At 36.9% G+C, this 17,178-nt stretch overlaps 1 protein-coding gene across 1 annotated transcript in view; it reads right to left on the reverse strand.

The window, feature by feature from the left end:
* STMND1 (stathmin domain containing 1) overlaps nucleotides 1–17,178 on the reverse strand; it is a 33,535-nt gene that overhangs the window by 5,896 nt on the left and 10,461 nt on the right. The window contains exons 3-6 of the mRNA XM_006909316.2: nucleotides 15,405–15,556; nucleotides 9,668–9,799; nucleotides 8,704–8,987; nucleotides 7,845–7,929 (exon numbers count right to left, since the gene is read on the reverse strand). Coding sequence (XP_006909378.2) covers nucleotides 7,845–7,929; nucleotides 8,704–8,987; nucleotides 9,668–9,799; nucleotides 15,405–15,556 — 653 coding nt within the window. The remainder of the gene's footprint in view (nucleotides 1–7,844; nucleotides 7,930–8,703; nucleotides 8,988–9,667; nucleotides 9,800–15,404; nucleotides 15,557–17,178) is intronic.

Here is a 17,178-nt window from a genome sequence, read left to right on the forward strand (position 1 = left end):
AGCAGTGAACAAAATAGATACAATTCTCTGCCCTCATGAATCTTGAATTCTACTTGAAGACAGATAAGCAACAAAACAAATGCATGTGTGTATGTAAATCACTGTGGAGAAAAATAAAGCTAGAATCAGGCTAGAGAATTATGGGAGTGGTGAGACTATGCTTTTAAACCAGGTGGTCAGGGAAGAGCTAGAGGAAGCAGAATAGTGACTGGGCAGCTGCCTAAAGAAGTAGCCTCCTAGGTAGAGGGAACACAAAGCAGGAAGGCTCTGAGGTGGGAACACACTGAAATGCCTGAGGAATAATAAGGAACTAGTGTGGCTGGAGCAGAGCCAGTGAAAGGAGTGTATTAGCTGAGGTCCAAGAGAACACAGGGTGGGGGTTGGGGCTCGTCATATATGGCCTGGTAGGCCATTGCCATTATTTGGCTTTAGCTTGGTGTGAGATGAGAAATCTTTGTCATGTTGATTATAAAAGTGTCAGGATCTCTTTTTATGTTTTAAGAGGGTCATCCTGGCTGCTATCTTCCAAACCGCCTGGAGCAGTGAGACAGGGCAGAAGCAGGGAGATGAACTGAAAATGATGTGATAATAAGTCAGATGAGGAACTGCTGTGGTTTGGACAAGAATTTTAGAGCATAGTTAGTTGGTGAGAAGTGGTCAGACTCTGTATGTATTTTGAAAGAAGAGCTGACAGCATCTGCTAAAGGACTGGACAGAAAATGTGAAAGAGAGAAATCAAGGATGACATCACGGTTTGGAGCCTGGAGCCATAGAGAGGTAGAGTTGCCATTCACTGAGAGAAGCTTTGAGAGAAGCAGAGAGCATTATTGGCAGAGGTTATGTTGAGATGCTCATGAGACTTCCAAGTGGAGCCTGGGCTTAGGGAAGATGTCTGCGTTGAAGATATAAACTGGACATTTATCCGCGTATAGATGGTATCTGAAGCTATCAGACTGGATGAAATCAACAAAGGTGAGTATGTAGACAGAAAAGAGAAGAAATCAGAAGAAAAATGTGCTGAGGTCTCCAATGGGAAGAGATACAGGATGTGAGGAAGTCAAGGAACTGAGAAGTAAAGATGTGGGGAGGATATTGAAATTATCAGGAATTAAGACAAGAGGAGTGTTTGAGAGTGCAATAGTGATCCAGGAGCTAAAATATTCAAGGGATAGACCATCCAAAATTGTGATTATTATGCAATCAAGTCGAATGACTCAAATGCTGTAAAAACCCCCAAATTTTTATTCTGCAATGGAACCCTTAACTTCTACTAACTATCCTTTAGTGCCACCTGCTGGACATAGACAAAAACACGTAACTACAGAAGGTTGAAACTCCTAAGGAAAGTCCTTGAGATTCTCAGGAATATCATGGAGGATGGAAAAAAAATAGAAAAGTTCGTAGTGCACCACGATTAATTAGATAATCACTTTGGAATTTCACCAGAGGTTCAATTTTACAAAACTTGGTTTCTGAAATATCTCGGAAAGAGATAGAGGAAAAAAAAGGATGTATAAGAAAAAGGAAGCCAAGTTTGGAGAAGACTAAAAATAGGCACACTATAGGATACGAGAGAAGGAAGTAGGAATGAGACAGAAGAATTGTCTAATTGTTTTAAAATTTATATTTTTGGGAATATAAAATCTATTTTGTTATTTCTTCATGTGTACATGTGTTTCCCCTACCCCATTAACTTAAAGTTTTCTGCAATCAGATATGCATCTTAAACATTTCTTGTGACATGCTTATCCTACCTGTATCTAGTACAAGGTCAGGCAAAGAGTAGGTGCTTAATATTTGCCAAGGACTGTAGTACAACGAAGCCATCAAGAGTAAAGATAGTTGAACAACAACGTGAATACATTTAACGTTACAGAACTGTACAATTGGAAATGTTAAGATGTTAAATTTTATGTTGTTTTTTAAACTATAATTAAAAAGAAAAAATAATTTTAAAAGGACAACATGAAGGATACTGGTGGTGATGGAAATATCCTATATCTTCACTATACCTGTATAAATATCCTGGTTGTAACATTAAACTATAATTTTACAAGATGTTATCCCTGGGTATAGGGTCCATGGGATCGCTCTGTACTATTTCATACAACTATAAAATAAAAAGTTTAACTAAAAAAGAATAAAGAGATTATAAAATATGATTTAGTGATAAGGATGGGGTGGGGTGGAGTGGGGCGTCAGTCTGACTTCTACATGTGAAACTCCCTGGAATGAAGATTGGTTTGACTCCCTCTTCTTGTGACTGCTGCCTTTTAGGATATTTAAACTATCTTACCTGGATGCTCCAATCAGACATACAACAACAGCAGCAACAACAGTAGCAACTACAACTCTTACCTAAGGAAGGTTATGAAAGACGGAGTGACAAGTTGTAACAAATAGAAGACGCGCCCAAGAAAATGAAGCTGCTGGAAGAGACAGACAACAATTTAGTGTGGAAAAAAAATCAAAATAAAAGGGGTCATCGGTAACACAGAGAAGCATTTATGAAGCTAAAAGACAGAATTTACCAGTTAAGCAATTCCAAAGATAAACAGAAGATGAGAAGTTTACCATGAAGACCCAAATTACTGGGCTTGGACAAGCAAGTCCAAGAACTTTTCAATGACCAGAGGAGAAAACAATATATATTAAAAGAGAAGATAAGAGATTTGGAGAATAAGCCTAAACACTTAATTCTGTATTAGAGTTCTAGAAAGGGAGGCAATACTTTAAAAAATAATAAAAGAAAATTTCTGTAAGTCAAATCAACATCGATGTCTTACAGATTGAAAGGGCATACTTATTTCTAGACTGCATGAATGAGAAAAGACACGTCTCGGAAATCCCAATAAAATTCCTGAATTCAAAAAAGGAAGAGAAAAATCACAAAATTTCAGGCACGAAGAAAACCACTTCCCAAAGTAAAATAATTAATTGTCATTGGACTTCTCATGTGTAACTCTATAAGCTAAAAGACAGTAGAATCAAACCTCCAGACTCATGAGAGAAATTAATTATAAACCACAATGTCCAAGAAACTTGAAAATAAGTGTGAATTCAGAGATTATATCACCTAAGTGGGCCTAAATGAGACGTTTTTCTCAGGGAAATGCTCTAACAAGACCTCAAACCCAAACAGACGTTATCTATTCACCTAAATGAATAAGGGTAGACTGTCAGGGAATCTGTATGTAAGTGCGAATGTGGACTCTGGAAACAAAAGAACGTACTTAACAATATTAAATCAAAAGTACTAAATTATCTCAGAAAAACTGGGAATTGGAGGAAGTAGTAGCTAAAATCATTCTAAAACTTTTTAAAGATTTGGATTTGTTTCAAGTATATAGTACATTGGTTAGACATCTATATAGTTTATAAAATGATCCCCCTAGTTGCTCTTTCTCTCTTCTGGCTCTCCATCTATCCATTACATTAATGCTAAAACTTTTAACTCAAGACCAGATGAAGAAGGAGCAAAAATATACTGAAAAAAATTCACTGATCGTATGGGGGCGATGTGGGATATAAGGAAGAGACAGTTAATTAGCAGCCACTTCTAGGAGGGCTCAAGCGTGTGGTTGCTGGGAGGTCCTGGGACAGATTGTGAGGGTCCTGGTGGCCCCACCGAACAGCCACGTTTTCCCTCCTCTCCTCACTATCTTCACTTGCCTCTGGGAGTGCTGCCTATGCAGGTCCTGAAATGCCCCTCGATCATATGAAATAGCAGGCTGAGTGACATGAGATCACCAATGATTGGGTCATATTTAACCTACAATTTTTTAGATTATTGAGAATGGAATGTAATATTTTAGCCAAGCCAGTGTCCAAGACCATCTGTCACGAACATCACTTTTTCCTTTGCTGTACTGTATGTTACATGGGAGATGTCAGTCTTTCTAGCAACTGATTTGCAGGCCAGCAATCTTTCACCTTGAACTGAGGGCTGAAGTCGAAATGAATTTCTCTACATTAGCTGCTGCAGCTGGTGAGTGCTTGTTTGTTTGTTTTTCTGTTGAGGATTTTCAGCATTCAAGATGCCAGATTTCAACAACTTTGGAAGGACAAAGGAATAAGCAATCTCTCCTTGGAGAAAATTAAACAAATGGTTCCAAGTCATCAAGCAGTCTCTCATTGTCACAATATTTCTGTGAAAATGGCAATTCCTTGCATTGTCAAATTCTTATAACGGTAGACACAAGGTCCAGAATGAAAATTTCCATTTTATAGAATTTATGAGATAAAATTAAAACTAATTTAATAACGTAGCATTTGTATGTTGACTATAGACCTATTTACAGCAACTTATAATATTGATAAATTGAAAATAACCCAACCTCCAACAACAGGGATTGGTTAAATAAGAGCATCTCTCAACTTTTTTAGAGTTGCAAATCCCCTTAAGTGGTTTTAAAGTAGGTTCAGCAATTTTGAATGACATGTGAGAAAGAACTGATTTTAAATAAAAATATTTTTAAATATTTGATTAATAATTAAGGATTATGTTATAAAATTTCTTTAAATACAATAGATGCAATTAGCTCTGAGAGATTATTAGTTAATTAAAAATAGTCAAGCAGGTAGGGAGTCTTAACAAACAATGCATATATACTCTAAATACTTTATTTTAACTTAAAAGATTTATATAAGCTTTCATTTGAAAATACTTTGATGTAATACAAGGCATGATCGAAATTCTTACTTAAACCACATGCACAGTGCATTATCTACAATTGCAGTTTAAGTTTCCTTAAACTGGAAAATGAAATTTGTACATTTTATGTGTAGAATCTTCAAAGATTTTAAAAATAATCTTGTCTACTCTTTCACAGACTACTTTTTAAAAGCTATTCAAAATTAACTCTAATAGTACAAATGGCATTAATAAGTTTTGGAATAAACATAACTGATTCTTGGTAAATATTCTGCTGGACCCTTGGAGACAGGGGTACCTGGGCATGCTGAAAAATGGCCTCTAATCTTGAATGGGGAGCTTACTGTGGGCATGGCTTGGTATGTCTGCAGAGGAAAGGCAAAGCACAGGGCAAACTTTGAGGCTCAGAACCACCTGGAGGGCTTGTAAATACCCACAAATTCTCAGGCTTCACCCCACGAAAGGTCTAGGGTGAGGCCTGAGAATTTGTGTTTATTACAGATTCCCAGGTGATGCCGATGCTGCTAGGGGCCTGTGTGTATGTGTGTGTGTGTGTGTGTGTGTGTGTGTGTGAGAGAGAGAGAGAGAGAGAGAGAGAGAGAGAGAGAGAGAGAGAAGAGAGAGAGAGAGAGACACTCTGTAAACCACTGTACAGACCAATCCCACAAATAAGTAAATAAGGTTTGGTTAAATGATAATCCTCTGTACAGTCTTTTTCCCATTTAACAAATGAGCATTACTGTTTCTTTTAAATAAAGCAGGAAAAACATAAATTGTTGTCATGTCATACATTTTGAAATGACATATTGTGTTTGGTTTAGGGATTGACTTGCATAATGTAGAGAGGAAATTTATGTATTAATTACTAGGAATTAAATTACTGCTTTCATAACTACTTTTTATGTTTAAAATAGCTAATCATTTTACTTTTCTGACTATAACTTCTTGTTTTTCTTTTTTTTTTAATTTTTTGTTTCTAAATGACATGAGAAAAGGTTTCAGACCCTCAACTGCAAACACTTTTCTGTCAATACCACTTTGCAAATGTGGTTAGCCCTCATTTCTGATCAATGAGAAACCAACTCAGACATAAGACATAACTGTCATTCTATTTCCTTTTATTATGTGGGCTTTCGAAGGATGCTTGAGATCTCAGTGTAATGAATAGAAACTGTGATGAGAGGAATTCAACTTCCTGAACAAGAGAAGAGCCTGTAGGTGGATTTGCAAAACTGGTTCCATCTGACATTCAGTATTCATCTGAACTCTCAGTCCAGCACTGTCACCGAAGGCCAGTGACCAAGAATAAAGACAATGGAAAGTGGTATTCTGGGAAAGCGAGCATGGCAGCTTCTGCACTCCAAGGGGTTCAGACTGTTCTGATTTATTGGGGGAATGTTCAATCTAATTCACTTGTCAACGTTTTAAAAACAGAAATGGAAACTGTGGTCTGACTCTCCTTAACTGTGGGAACCCCCAGAAATGACAGGGGGACTAAACAACGTCCCATCGTTAAGAACAATACTGTGGAAACAGATTTATTTACATGGAAAGATACTATATTGTCAAGTGAAAAAAGCAAGTTATAAAACAGCTTGTACGGTATGAGTTCATTTTTGCAAGGAAAAAGTGTTGAAATACATAGAGTAAAATGTTCCTAGCAGTGATCTTGGTGGGAGGAAAAAATTGTTGGATTCCTGATGTTTTTTTGCTTATTATGTTTTTTAGTTTTCCCTGTTACATATTACTTATGTAATATTTAAAGAGTTTTAAAAAAACAAATACAAGTGATACAGAGAGACCATAACCATCATCACCCACAGTTTATTTTTAAATAATGCCCTTTATTGACCTCCTGAGACATAGATTCCACTGTCCTACAAGAAGGGACAGTGGATACAGGTTATATGGGTGCTAAAGTGATCTATCTGCTGACACACCACAGCGTTACACATCTTTAGAATGCAGTACTTCTCATACAATTACTCCTTCAAATACTAGCTATTTACTGATAAAGAAATAACAAACACAGAAATAGGCACCATCGTAAATCACTGGTAGTCACTATAGCAATATCTATTACAGTCTGTTTTTGTCCCTGTGATTACAAAATCTCTTTTGTTAACATAAGAATCTTACAATGTGTATTATTTTTAATATATGTGAAATATTTTTAAATATACCTTTGAATATTATAATAAATATGTTATTCATAAGGTAACCCCCCCCCCAAAAAAAAAACTAGAGGATTTACTAGATATCAAATTATCTTCTATTTGACACAACAAGTCCACCTTTTACAAAGAATATACACAGGCATTTTCTAGTTGCCTCCAATTAAAATAATATAGAGACATTTACTTAACCTTGCCTTCCCAACTCACAACTTCCTGAAGGTTGTGGTTTGATTTTAGTTGAAATACCCTGGTAGTTGTTCAAAGCTTTATGTTTTAAGAATGAGAAAATCAATTATGTTACTTCAACACATAAAATTAACATGATCCCAGGGGCTATATTTTAGAAAACTCAGTCTTTTCCATTACGGTCAATATAAATCATCCTTTGAAACAAAGGAAGGAAGGAAGGAAAGAAGGAAGGAAGGAAGGAAGGAAGGAAGGAAGGAAGGAAGGAAGGAAGGAAGGAAGAAAAGAATGAATGAAAGAAAGAAAGAAAGAAAAGAAAGAAAGGAAGAAGCTCATGGGAAAAAGTCACATTTACTTTTTTTCTTTAAATGTTGCATGGATGGGGTTGATAGCTTCTTGGAGGCAGAGCAGGTTCAAAGACAAGCTTCATCACCAGTTGATGCTAGATCTCTGTGAAGAAGGGAAGTGCTTAGAGTCTCTGAACCTGTTTCTTTGATCTCACCCTTCAGATGGTTTTGTGAGTAGTAATATACTTAGAACTTTACAGCAGTTTCTGGTATCCAGGTTGTCCTACATTTTTGTGTCTCTTCCCATCCTGTTAAAGTAAATGGTCTCACTAAGAAAATACACAGTTGTCATGTAGTGGCAGTCTCCAACATTTTTGGCTTCAGGGACTGGCGCTCCTATGACAATCTAATGCCTGATGATCTGAGGTGGAGCTGAGGTGGTGATGTTAGCGCTGGAGAGCGGCTGCAAAGGCACTGGTGAGATCCTCACCAGTCACAAAAAGGAGTCTTGACTTTATCTTGATGGTAAAATGGACTTACGAAGGATTTTAAGTAGAGGACTGTTGCATAAATATCAAAGAAACTGCTGAAGTAATCCAGCTGACTGATGATAGTGTGGTCTATACTATGTAGTGACAGGGAAAAAGTATGAAAATGAATACAGGAGATCTTTAGAATATAGACTCATAAAACTGATGATTGTTTGGATGTAGGTGGTAAAGGAGAGAGAAGAACCAAAGTGTAATTCCAATAGGTTGAGGGCCCTCAAACTCTTCATCTCCGGGTGCCCACAAGGAAGTAAAGCACTGGCATTAGTGCCTCCTCTCAGCTTACTTCCTCCACTGGACCTCCTTCCAACCTTAGAGTCTCTTTACTTAGTTCCGAGTATTAGATATTGCTTCCTCAAGCTATATGGATGAAACTGTAATTCAACCAACTCTAAGATTTTTTTTGCCTCTTCACAATACAAAGAGAATTAAAAACAAACAAACAAACAAACGGCATATGGAGCATACAGATCATTAAAACAGCACAGATCTTTGCATTTTTGTCTTCAAAGACCCTCAGGGGGTAGACATAGCCAAGGGGCAGGAGCGAAAAGGAAGGGTTTCATTTGGCACAAACACAGTAATGTGAGCTGGGAGGTAGTCCTAAGTTAAAGGCATCTTTACAAAGTTTGAAGCCACAGTGAAGGAGGATGCCAACTTAATAATATCAAAGGTCATTAAGTCTACCCCCCATCCCCTGTTTTTAGCATAGCCATTAACCATTTAATTTACTCATCTAACCTCCTGCCAATGAGGTCAGGCCATCAAAGAAAAACATGAGACATACTAAGAATGTCACAACTATGGGGGAAATGGATTCTTTGTCACGAAATTCACATAAAATGGCTTACTAGAATATGTCATCTGCTTGGTTGTAGAACATGTCTGACTCCACAACCCCAACCCCTTCATAACTATAGTTTCTATCACTTGAGGTCATGTCACTTTCACTCTTCCTCCTTTTCAAAGGCTTTCCTCCCTGCAGGTCAGATAGGTCACACACGGCAGAACTCACAGGGTTAAGTCCTTTGGCAAATGGCGCCTCAGCCCCAGTAGGCTCAGCTGAATCTAAATGATCAGCTGGGGGCAAAAGTCGGTCACTCTGTAGCTTTTTTCTTATTTCTTCTTCTTTAGTCTGAAAAGCAGTATCAAAGAATGAAAAAGAGCCCAAATGATGTTCTCCAACTTTTCATTAATATTGCCTGTAATTAACATTATGGTTCCTAGTTCATTATTCAGTCATTTAACAAACATAAATTGAAGAATTACTGCTGAAGACAGGCACATTCCCTGCCCTCACGGAGCCTCTGTCTAGTCCTTTCGCTCTGAGAGGCCAAGCAGAGAGATGGAAATGAAGACTGTGAGAGCAAAGCCGCGAGGCTGGTTCCGGCAGGATGGCTGACAGAGGGTAAGGGGGACCATGGGTGCAAACGCCGCAGGAGCTGTTTGATGGTTTCCGTGGCCTCCTCTCCAGCTCCCATCCTCCACCCCGACACCTCCTCTCGCCCCTGGCCCCAACTGAAGTTTTCTTTTTCATCTGAAGAAAACTCCATATTTTACTCAGTTCTGAGAACTGGATATTACTTCCTTAGGACATATGGATGAAACTGTAGTTCAACCAACATTAAGATATGGCTTCATTCCTTCTCTTCACTGCACACATCAAAAAAATTAAACATGCAGCATAAGAAGCATACAGATCATGAAGATAATTAATCCAGTTCCGCGTTATTTGTCTTAATGCTGCTGATAGGAAAGGCCCCAGGTTTCCGCAGGAGCTCCGCCCCACCCCCCCCCCGGTGACCCCTCAGGCACCTTCCTGCGCTCCTCCACCGCCTGCATCTTCTCCTCTAAGTCCTTCATTGTGAAATCTTTTACTTCCTTTTTGATCTTAAGTTTTTTCAGCCTGGCTGGTGGCTTTCTCAGTGGCTTCTCAGTCATATGCACCTGGAGGAAGACACTTCTTAAAATGGAGAAACAAACATATTCATAGGCAGAGGGGAAAGACACGAGGTAGAATAAACACAGTTTAAAATGTAAATCCTAAAACTCAAAACATTCCAGTGGCAGATTGGTTATGAAAAATTAAAACATAAATAACTTAATATTCTGTTTAGCCACCTGGACCCCAATCCCACTCATCAGCATGAACCATTTGAAAGAGTTTGGTGTGTGTTCTCCCTGCACATATATTTATATACACACATATGTACAGTACATATGTAATGTTAAACCAAACATAAAAGGAATTATACCACATACAGTACTCTGCAATTTTCTTTCTTCACTTACTTTAATCTGAACATCTTTCTAGGTCAGTATACATAGATTTATTATGACTGGGAAAAGTCTTAATGAACTCCAAGTCTTCATTATAAAATGAACTGAAAATTGTCCTAGATAATTTCTCTAAAGACTTTTAAAGACAAAAGAGCTATTGATAATCATTGTAATATCTAAAAGACTGTCTCTTCCGACTACAATACTGTAGGCACTGAGAAAATAAATCAAACAGAGAGACAATTTAGCATAGCAGGAAAAGGCAAGAGATCTGGACTCAGACAGACCTGGGTTTAAATCCTGACTCAGCCACATTGTGGCTTTGCATGACTTCTTAAATTCTGTAAGCCTTGCTTTCCTTATTTATAAAATAGGTTTAATAATATTTTTCATGGGATATTTTTTAAAAGGGGGGGGAAGGGAGTAGATAGTGGACATTCAGTAAATGGTACTGACTTTTCATTGAGTGAAAGCAGAAGCTGTTTAGATGAGAGCACACGGAATCACAACCAAGATAAAGCATTTGTCACAAAGGGGAGCAATGAGAGAATCACAGGGGCCAACAGGGAGGAGGCCTGGGTTTTAACTCTGGATCTATCACAATGCTCACTGTGTGACCTGAGACAAAGCACCTTTTCTCTTTACACTCACTTTTCTCAAATGTAAGTGTAATGAGGAGACTGATGATGGCTAAGCTTCCTTCCAGCTTTAAGATATATGATTCTCGGAAAGCCGTTTAAAGAGAAAACATTTCTTTAAGTTTTGGCTCAGTTACAGCCTTGAGGCAGTTTTATATGGTAAGAAGTTGTTCACTACATAAAAACTATGGGGTGTTTGTCAAAGCAACCTCTCCTTCCCCCATCATCGTTATTATTTTTATGATAATTGGCTCTAAGGCTTCCTACTAGCAAAAGCCATCTGCTGAAAACAGGGACATATTTACTATGGTGGTTCAACTAGAGATACTGTGAAATCAGTATGAAAACAGTTTTTTAGGGAAGTTCACTTATAGAGGGCTAAAAGAAAATGAAATGGTAATCCAAGATCTTATAAAAGGAAGGCTCCATTAGGCTTTACATAGGAGTCTAAACCTTGACTAAAATGATTAATCAGTAGTTCAGAGAGAATTTAGAATTTCCAGTTTGAGTGACTCTTCCTGTGGCTTTATCCTAAAATGATGCCTATGAAATCATGTACTTCCTCCTTTTTGTGGAAGTTAATCTTACCTGTGCAGCCCACATCCTTTCTTGAGTCTGACACTTTAAGTAAAAGTGCTGAAAGACCCAAGGAAAGATAACTGTATTCTTTACCACTGCATTTTATGAAGTCAGGATTTATCAACTGTTCACACTTAAAAATGATAACAATGATCACATACTTAGAGGGGTGCTACCCATAGAAATTCTTAAAAAAAAAAATCAACTTTAAACCTATGGAAGTTACTAGTTCAATTATTTTCTTTAAGAACATCATCAGAGGACTGCCACAACCAAAGGTGCTCTGATAAGATTTGGGTCTCGTGTTTAGCCAACCGTACTGTATATATTACTTCTTGCATCCATTGTGTACTCCTCAGAAATTTTGTAATTAACTGTTGACCTACAGATGAACCTATCTTGGTAAGCTCCCTTACCAGAATCTTGTGCACAGAGTAGGCCAAAACTTCTCACAAGAGATCTGTCATTCAAAAAAAATGTTATACCTCCTGAGGAAGCTTAGTCTGAGCATTAACTGGCATTATTTGGTCTTTACCAGTCGACTTCCTTCTCCTTAAAAGACTCCCCATGAGGTTCAACAAATAATATTAGAGACTCTGATGCAATGTGAACAAACTCCCTAACTGCACTAAGGGTTACCAAGTACAGAAGTCTCCAGAAAAGGAAATAAACTTTGACCAGAGACGGTAGGAATCGACAGAGAATTCAGAGTCTTGGATAGGGAGACCCAGGATACCCTAAGAGGCAGGGAGAAATAAATTTGGGATAAAAGACACCTAAAGTGGATAATACATGTGTAGATAAATGAGAGCCAATCACATCCCTCTAAAGAAATCTGTACCAATCCATACACATATTTACACGTGTACATAAAACCATTTCACATTTATAATGCAGCCACTTAAGTCTCACGAGGATGTTTTGAAATATACGGATTCACTTAGTCTGAGTTTTAGCTCATAATATATTTCTTACATATTATTACAATTCTCTCTGAGTGAACATAACGTCTATTAGTATGAGTATGCCTGAAAGCAGGTTATCCTGAGGGCATTATAGAATTGCTGTAGTGCTTGCCAACAAGCAAATGATAAAAATTAAGAAAAAAGGTGAAACGGGGCCATGTGATGGACACAGATACTGCCATGGACTTCTGGCTCACAGAGGAATCCCCCGATTTAGAAGATGAATGAAGGGCCCTCACTTTTCAGCATCCTTTCTCATATTTTAATCTAACTGACAACTGAGTTAAAAATAACAACCTGGTTAAGAAGGTGACAGATCTAGGTCTAAAATTCCCTTATATTTAAGTATACTCTTGGTCTATATAAGAAGTCTTGTTTTTAAAGTATCCTCACATTCACTATCCTGTTATTTCCCTATAATATTTTATTTAAAAATTTTTTTAAGCAATGAAGAAATAATGTTTATGTGTCTGATTGGATTTATCACATTATAGTTACTGCAGACATCAACGTCCTTTTTTGACCCTCCTTTCTGTTTCCCTTGGCTCTTTGGTTTATTTTTTAGTTTGTTTTTTATCCAATTTTATCATCTTCCCCCCCCCCAAATTATTAAATATTATTTAAAAGTATTAGCTGTCTAATAATATTTCCATTTTTGATGTGGTTCGCCTTTCAGTTCTTCGATATTCATTTTCATCTTTTCACATTAGCCTCATAACTTTTCCCGAAATATGTGAGACATGTGGTGTCTGGCGCACTTACATTCTCGGCTACACCTGAATTGAAAGAGACTTTACCTGTGACACTGAGCACTTATGTCTCTCCTTCATTTCCATACATTTCCTGGGTATAATCTTAGTCTTACACCTGAAAATATGTCATATTTTCAGGAATACTTTAGAATTCTCTTTCAAAATGAGTGGGGGATTTCAATTTCAAAAGCTTTAACTTTTTGCAGCTTTACAATAGACTTGAGGCCTTGGTGTATTTGTTTGTTGAAACTTCAAGGGCAGTGGTTCTCAGCCTGGACTGCCCAAAGGAACCTTTTGGGAGCTTTCAAATGCGCTACAGCTGGGGCCTACCCCCAACCACTGGTCCTATTTGGGGCCTGGCCACCTGGAGTTTTGAAAGCTTTCTGGGTGATTCGATTGTGCAGCCAGGTTAAGGACTACTGCACTAGGCAGTAAAAGGCACAGTTGTACGTTATGCTGGCCTGTTGCAAGCCTGGCTTATGTTGGGACATCCTGGCTTAATTCCAAAGCAAAGACAAGAAAACAAAACAAAGCTCACAAAAACACAAAAGAGCTGTGTTACTCTTGCCTGTTTCTGCAATCCTGTCACATTTTGATCCTTTTGAGAACACCCCAGCTATGCTCCTGACAACCATTCCATGTCTACAGAATATGAAAACAACCTTCCTCTGGCTCATTTAATGATGTTATTCAAAGTCAAGCCCATAGTTTTCATTTTTTAAAATAGAGACATTTCTTTCACAATATAGCATATATTAATTAACCTTGTTGGTGCCCTCGCAAAGTCTGAGTCTGAACTCATTCATCTCTGGCATTTGAATCACTGGAAAAAGTTTTAATTCTATTCCCACTGGCATTAACATCAAGGTTCCTCAGCATTTTCCTTAAAAAAAAAAACCCATCATTTGGCCTCTCAATGTTACCACAATTTACCCTTCTCTAGATTGCTCTCCTGTCTTTCTTTTGACATACCTTCTTTTTTTCTGACCCGCAGACTCACCTACAGCCGGCGAGGGGGGTGGGGTGGTGTGGGGGGGTGGGCAGGGATCTCTCCTCTCCTTTCTTTTAGTACTTTTAAACAAGGTACTCCAAAATGGCTTGTATCAGGATTTCACTACACAAATGTAAATTGTCATTATGTTGGCATTATCTCTTTCATTATATGGTCCGTTTTTTTTTCCCTTCCCTTTTTCCCCACATCCTCTTATTATAGGCAGCCTGATAATATCATTCATAAGCTTTAGTAATCTCCTCTTTTTTCCCCAAATACTTTCTGCAGTGCTTATTTTCCTTCTTCCAAAGAAAATACCACTTTAGCTTATATTTATGAGTTCTCAGCATTTCCTTAACAGGAAAGGAAATTACTTTTATTCAAACACTGAGTGCCTTGGTCTAGGTGGCAAACTTGATTTAAATAATGCATCTTTTTATTCCAAATTGACTGTTTTCCTTACAATACAGGGATCAGCAACCACTCGGGAGCCATTGATGTAATTTCTGGTCTCTGTTTCTACCATTTCTGTCTCTTTCTTTTCTTTCTCATTCATTTTTCCTCAGGCTTATTTTCTCTGTTATTTCTTCTTTTCATTTCTTTCTTCCATCTATGTTTTAGGATAACTGGAGCTGCCCGGGTGCATTGGCTTAAGAAAAAAACTAGACAGATAAGAAAACAAAACAAAATAACAACAAAAACAACAACAAAACCTGCTATCCTCTTTATAGGTTTACACAGAACTTATTAAAAAATTAAGACCTCAAGACTTTGGCCACAATCAGTTAAAATCAAGGTAAAAATATTGCTCACACTAAGGAAAAACAATGATAGATTAGTCAAAATGAACCAACAAAGAAAAATAAGAGTAAAACAATTTCTATTATTGTATTTATTTCCTCATATTTAATCTTACAGTGTGTATATAAATATATAAGCATGCCTATTTTAGCTTTGGCATTTAGGTCTATTTTCTTATTGGCTAAGTCAGAGTTCAGTTTTATATTCACAATTCCTAGTACATAGGCAACGCTTAATAAAAAATGTTGAAAGAATAAAGGCATATATTGAATGGAGCTTATTGCATCTCAAATTTAGTAAAACCCAAGATATGTTTTATTGGCTTCATTAATCATGAATGATTAGGGCAATTCCTGAATCCATACAGAAGGATGATATGCACAGTGGTGAGGGAATTTATGAGAGAAAAAAAAAAATGGCTTGGATAAATGCTATAATCTGTACTGTGACTCTCAAAATGCATATGCTGAAAATAATAACTCATGCTCCATCATAATCTATTGCTATTTTTAACTAAAAACTAATGTTAATTATAAAATTACTTGCCATGACATCATATGATTCTCCATTTCTAGATACTCTGCTGTGGCTTTGTATTATTCCTTGAACAATTAATTCCTCCAGGATGTCTGACGACTTTTGTCGCTCTCGATTTTCTAGGGATTGAGGTTTATGGATTAATCCATTAGTAAGTAGGTCTTCCAGGGGAAAAGAGAAAAGAAAGCAAAATTTAAGCATGAAGATTATAAATCAAATGCTAAATGAATGCTTTATAAATCATGTTATTTAATTAAAATCTGACACTCAACACTCTTACTTGAATATTTGTTTCTATTATAAATCTTTGATTCCTTTCAAGTCCAAATTCTTAATGGTCTTACAGAAGATGCCCATCAACATAAATACTGTTTACTTAGTAGGCCTCACATTAACATAACAATAAGTCTTTCATGTGCTACTGTGTACTACTTTTTTGTTGTAACAACACTTGTACACTGGGGTGTGACTACATGGGTTCTCTGAACTAATTATGAAGCTAAACTACAGCTAAGAATGTGATATTCTTTCAGTGACTCTTCTGAGTTGCAGTCGGTTTCTATGCTTTGTATACAAAGGATAAACAGTGTGATGTTGCCAAGAGACTTCTAGTCCTGCAATCTTGGGTTTACAATTACGCCATCTGCTAAATCGACGTAAGTAAAAGGATGCCTTGTTGAAAAGAGCATTTGAACTAAATAGGAATTGGAGTCAAGTGATATCAGCTAAATTTTTATTAGTGATTCTAAAAATGGCACTGAAATAGTTTATAGGAGAGACTTTATAAATTGTACTGAGAGAGAACCCTTCCATTACAAATCATCTAATTATATAAATAAACAAGCAATATCTGTTTTTACACCTTCACATTATAAAATAAAGGTGCAATGAGGAATCTTCAAAAATGAGTTGTCTTCTATTCTGCAATCATCGGGAAGTCTGGATAGTAACCAAGTCCATTCTATCTAGTGGATGGAGTCTTTTAATGAAAATTTCTAACCTGGCACTATATTAAGTATTTTATATATTTTATAACATTTAAACCAAATGTAAACTTTGTAAGAAAGGTATTATTATCCCTATTTTATAAAAACAAACTGATATAAAAGAGGCTAATTAACTTGCTCAAGGTGACAGGGGTAGTAAGTAAATTGACTAGGATTTAAATCCAAGTCTTTCTGACTTCCACATCCATGTTCTTTACCACCTCACTGTACTCTTCCCAAATTGTCACATAAATGGCTTCCACTGGTCACAGTTCATTTCTCTTTGAAGATTTTTCTAAAAAGAATATCATTGTAAACATCTGTCACTAATATAATAAAATTATTTTAGCCAATCGATAGATTTCTTTTCTGAGTCCACTTAAGTATCTGGCTTGATGTTTACCATAGCTAACCAACCTTCAGAGAAATTGCTGGGCTATGTCAGTCGTTTCAACTAATTTTCATGATTTCTTGGGACATGGAAGAATATCAGGGAAATGTTTAAAAATAGCATTGTGCTTCTTTCTGAGTACCAAAGTAATACATTATAAACTTGGAAAATATAGAAAAGAATAAAAAAGAAAATAAAAATACCCATTCTCTTGCCAGAGACCACCACTGTTAATGTTAATATACACAATTTTAATTTTAGAAACTTGCCATCACACTAAACATACAGTTTTGTTTCCTATGAAACATTTACATTAGCATTTTCTTGTGCCATTAGAAATTCTTCATAAGCGTAAGTACGAAAAACGAAGTCATAAAAGAAAACGTGAGTGGATTAGTCTTTAGCC

This window comes from Pteropus alecto, unplaced genomic scaffold (genome assembly GCF_000325575.1).
Source record: "Pteropus alecto unplaced genomic scaffold, ASM32557v1 scaffold121, whole genome shotgun sequence".
Lineage (NCBI taxonomy): Eukaryota > Metazoa > Chordata > Mammalia > Chiroptera > Pteropodidae > Pteropus > Pteropus alecto.